At 40.6% G+C, this 5,324-nt stretch overlaps 1 protein-coding gene across 1 annotated transcript in view; it reads left to right on the forward strand.

The window, feature by feature from the left end:
* Positions 1–1,062: 1,062 nt before the first annotated feature.
* The window catches only part of gabrg3 (gamma-aminobutyric acid type A receptor subunit gamma3), a 44,157-nt gene continuing 39,895 nt past the window's right edge, over positions 1,063–5,324 (forward strand). Inside the window, 2 exon segments of the mRNA XM_017304351.1 lie at positions 1,063–1,377; positions 1,562–1,707. Coding sequence (XP_017159840.1) covers positions 1,325–1,377; positions 1,562–1,707 — 199 coding nt within the window. The 5' untranslated portion in view covers positions 1,063–1,324.

The following is a 5,324-nucleotide window of genomic DNA, read 5'->3' on the forward strand; positions in this document are numbered from 1 at the left end:
TAAAACAATCTACATTAATTCTAAATTGTTTTATATTTTACGGATTTTTCCTGATACAAGCAGCCGAAATGGGTTTCCTCCGCAGGGTGGCTGGGCTCTCCCTTAGAGATAGGGTGAGAAGCTCGGTCATCCGGGAGGGACTCAGAGTAGAGCTGCTGCTTCTCCACATCGAGAGGAGCCAGTTGAGGTGGCTCGGGCATCTGGTCAGGATGCCTCCTGGACGCCTCCCTGGTGAGGTGTTCCGGGCACGTCCCACCGGGAGGAGGCCTCGGGGAAGACCCAGGACACGCTGGAGGGACTATGTCTCTCGGCTGGCCTGGGAACGCCTTGGGGTTCCCCCGGAGGAGCTGGAAGAAGTGGCTGGGGAGAGGGAAGTCTGGGCCTCCCTTCTGAAGCTGCTGCCCCCGCGACCCGACCCCGGATAAGCGGAAGAAAATGGATGGATGGATTTTTCCTGTCATCATTTTACTGCTCATCCTTATCAAATATATATTTCTTTCTTTTCTATATCTTATTCGCATTACCGATATTTTATATTAATTGCGGTATTTATTGTGTAAAACTTATATCTAAACTCGAATTTGTGCGGTTATTTTACATTTTGTACTTAAAAAAACTTTTTAAATGACATTCCTGCAGACAAAAGTAAACTTTTTTATTGTATAAAGGGAAATGTACTGCGCATATGGCAAATAAACGCTGAACAATGAAGCAGGGTAGTGGCATCATCATGCTGAGGATTTTGAATGGCGCTCTGCTTGTTCCCGTAGAGTATTTAGGCCAGTTTTTCAGGCTTTGCATTCGAAGAGAATCGATAAAGACTTTTGTTTTCTTATGTAATATTTATCGGCTGTGTCGAAACACATCGGGGACCGGAGGTACAAAGCTCAACAAAAAAGCATTTCCGTGCAGGTGTAACGACTCCTGGGTGACGCAGACTTCGCCTCAGAGGAGTTCTCTATTTTTTTATTTTTTATTTTTTCTCAGCTGATGAATTCTCGCCTCTCAGAAAACGCAGCTACCGTGCGCACCTGCGTAAATGGCGCAGCGCCTTCCGCTGTGGGTGGAGGAGCGCTGCAGTCCTCACCGGTGACAAACTGCCGAGTTTGTGTCTGGTGGGGGGGAAACCCGCCACCACGGAAGGATATGAATGGGTTTTTATTATTATTATTATTCACACCGAGAGACATATCGGCTTGGATTGGAAACTATGAAGCCCCCCTCCTCCCGCTCCTGTTTCCGCTCAGTGCTGCGGTGACCGCGGAGTGCGCACAGGCACCGTCCGCTGACACGTCTCTGTCTACTTGTTCTCCCTCCGAGAAACATGACGCGCGCTTCCCTGGCTGGCGTCGGACTTCTGTCGGTCCTTTTCACCTGGTAAGAGGCGCACCTTGTTTCTTCTTCTTCTTCTTTTTCGTTTTCTTCCAAAAAAAAGAGAAAAGAAACGGATTTCCATATCCTCGCTGCCGGGAGGCTTTGAAACTTTCTGTCTAAGTTCCTCTAAACGCACGCTCTCCGTTCGTCCGGTTAAACATGAGCTTCTTTCCTCCCCTCTCTCCAGTTCTTTAGCAGTGCAGTATGAGGAGGACTACGAGGATGTCACTGTGAACCAAATGCTGGCTCCTAAATCCCAGGAAACGGACACCACGGAAATCCTCAATAATTTACTCAAAGAGTATGACAAGAAGCTGAGGCCGGACATTGGAGGTAAGACCCGCTTTTTTTGGGCGCATCAAAATAAATTGGGTGGGGGGGAAAAAAAGTTAATTATGGTTCTGAAAATCCGTTCCAAAACTGAACATTTACATTATATGGATTCTACTACTGAAATATTTCATGTCTACTTATTAGAAAATTTGAATTTTACATAAGACAAATAATAATAATAATTTTTTAAAAAAGATTTTCAATATAAAGAATTTCATGCCTGAGGAAGGCATGGACTTCACAAAAGGTCGTTGCAGAACAAGTTGTGAGAGCTGCACCTAATTATACCAACAGAAAGATGAGTGGAAGGACAAAGTGTGGCAGACTAAGCAGCAGGGAAAACTGCAGCTGTGAGAGGATTCTAAAGTGTTTGAGGGAAAAATCAGAGCAGCTGGAAGAGAAACAGACGTATCCTGGACCCGGTGCTGCCCTCTTTGTGATGACACCATGAAGCATCCAAACTGGGCTGAGGAAAACAAAGACTGCACTTTTTTTTCTGTGTTCCAACGTCCTAATTAAAGCACCAGGTGTATTTTGTTTAGAAACAGAATCATGGTGCCTTAAGGTCATGCAATGCCACAGCGATGCACTAATTAATGCAAAAAAGGAGCCATGAACAACTATTCATGCAACTGTTGAGCACTTCTTGAACTTACTGTTCAGTTTCATTCGATTCATGTCATATTCTGATATGTTTTAAACCTGAATTTCAGGTTTTTGTTTGCTGTTTGTTCAAAAATGTTTATACTTGGACTAGGACCCTAAACTTAGAGTAAATGAGGTAATGTAGCAGGAAGCTCAAACCATCTCTGTTCTCAACCAGGACGATAAATAAAACATGTTGAACAAAAATACTACTATTAATAATAATAATAATAATAATAAATAAAAATGGATGCGCAGTTTGGAAGAAGATACAATAGAATATTCACTACATAAATGCATTCACATAATTTAGTATCTTTTTCAACCAGATAATAGTTTACAGACAGATGGATGTTACCAAAGCGGTAAGAGTGAAGAAGGTTACGTTGCTGTAGTATACTAGTATACTGTAACTATAGTTACCGTATTCACCTCTTGGTCTGTTCATGTTGCCTGTAAAGACACTTATTTTCTTCCAGCACCTTCTACAGGCTGAGTCTGTTCAACATCTACAGCAAAAATTTATTTTACATTCAGTTTTTTTTTATTTGAGTAAAAGCGAGTTTTGATGTATCTCTTGGTGCCGATTGTGCATTAGTGTAGCCAAAGTATCCAGGAAGGTGACGAGGAAACAGCGTTGACAGACATTTTCTCTGTTTTTTTTTCCTTGTTGGTGGATTTTGTTTTCTGACATCTTATCCTCCCTGTAGCCAAAATCTTTCTGGTTTTCTCCAGAATTGGAAATGCACTAGCCGGCACCATTAGAAGAAACGGGTCAAACCAAACAGCAAGATCTAAACAAAGAAACAAGACCAAGATTATTTAAAAAAAAAAAGAAGAAAAAAACATCCAGGCGTTTTTGGCAATAAGTTCATGTGATGTTTTTGGTGTCTATAGAAAAGGAGCCATTTCAAAAACCTGCGATGTTACCTAGCAGTCCCAACCCTAGCTCATCCCCCCCCCCTTTACCTAGCAACCAAAGCGGAGCTCCAGCATATTTGATCAGCTGGCTTTACCACAGTATGTGCTGTACAATGGCTGCTGGAATAGACAAGTCTCTTGTTGTTGACTTAACATCCGGAAACCACCTGCTGCAGTTTTGCTGGTTGTGCAGGCGGCTCCACTTTTGCTTTTCAAAGAGGTATGGTTGTATAACTGTGCGTCGGTTTGCAGCTGTTTTCACGTGTGAACGTAGACATAGAGTTGCAGTCAGCGCTAGGAGCTCGTTTAGACTTAAAGCTCAATCTGAAAGGAGCTCAAATAGGCAGAACTGACCAAACTGAGATCTCACTATTTACAAATGATTTTGCGCAAAAAGTGTTGTTTTGCAGCCTAAAGACCTATGCTAAGGAAGTATAATAGTTTACCTTTAAAGATTACTGTCAGAGAGTCTTTTTATATAGAAACAAATTGGTATAGATTCTCTTCAGTTTGTAAAGGTTGGAACACATAAAAACATTCTGTGGGAATAGAAGCGAAGCCGCATCTCAGTCCCACAATACGCGTTGAACCATGGAGCAGTGCATTAATCAACAGACGTTAACGCCTGGCTGGACTGTGAGGCCTGTAAACTCAGTGTGTTGATGGGCATCTCTCAGTTTACCGTAACTGAGAGCAAATTTGGCTGTGTCTTTGCCGATACGTTCGGTCTGGAAGGGTTTAATGAAAGTCTTTAGCTTTTTACTCAGTTCAGTCATTTGAGTCCTCTTACTCCATCTTTGTTCATTTGTGTGTCATTTTTGCCTGAGATTCTTGGTTCAGGTTCTTCCCCAGCTGGACTGTCTTGCATCAATTTGTTCCATCTGGTTCTCTCACTGCTCAATCACCTCCTGGGTTGTTAAAAGCCAGTCAGTTTCTTCTTTTGCTTGTCAGATCGTTCTGTTTTTTTTTGTCTGTTTTTTTTCTCCCATCAGATGCTGAGCAAAGGTCCCCTTTGTAGTTTTCACCTACATGCATTTATCAGACCAGTCAATAAAATCCCAGGACTGAAAAGGTGTTTTAAAGGAAAATGTACTTGTCAGACATAATGTGAAGGTCTTTTTTTTTTTTTTTACAGAAAAATTAGATAAAGCACATATTTGACACCTCAAAAGACTGAATAGAAAATGAAAAGATGCATTGTTTCAGACTACGCAGCAGTGATCCATGCCCAAATCCTCTTTAAACCCTTTGAGCTCGACTGAAATCTGCTTTTGCAAAAAAGAGATTCCTCCAAATATACTGTTAAGAAGCAGCGTGAAGAATTTAGTGATACGTAGCGCTAACGTAGTCGTCGGTAAATCGGCCCCGCCTGACCTCTTCCTGTCAAAATGTGGCGCAAACTACAGCAGTCTGGACGCAGAAAAATACGGGAATGCCTAAGACACGACTGAGCTACAGTTTTATGAAGTGATCATTTTAAAGTTTTGTGTCATGAAATCCCTAAAATAAATCATTTCATTGTAATATAGTAGGACATTAAATACTTGATTTAACACAGAACTGAAAGGATGAATTCCTAACACAGCAAAAACACAAAATCACAAAATTTTACAGTTTTTGGTTTAGTTTCTGGTGGAAATCTCTCTGTACATTTGAAATAAGACAAAACTAACTTACAAGTCACTTTTCAGCATGAAATAGGAGCTTGTTTTGAGTCGATTCTTATTTAATATTGATGAAAAAGAATGATTTTGTTTGTTAAATTGGAAAAATGTCATATTTTTCATCAATATGAAGGAGTTATCTACTCAAAACAAGCTCCTATATTGTGCTGAAAAGTTACTTATTTCAGTATATGCAGCAGAAACTAGACCAAAAATACTTATAAAGATTCTCCAAAAGCAGCAGTGGCAAATATTTTAAACTATATTCTTTGTCTAACATTGAGTACAATTAAAACTGAAATAGATGTGAAGAATAAAAATAAAAACAAGGCTACAGGAGCAGTAGGATGCTATGTCAATGTATATATATATATATATATATATATA

Source organism: Poecilia reticulata, linkage group LG4, assembly GCF_000633615.1.
Source record: "Poecilia reticulata strain Guanapo linkage group LG4, Guppy_female_1.0+MT, whole genome shotgun sequence".
Taxonomy (NCBI): domain Eukaryota; kingdom Metazoa; phylum Chordata; class Actinopteri; order Cyprinodontiformes; family Poeciliidae; genus Poecilia; species Poecilia reticulata.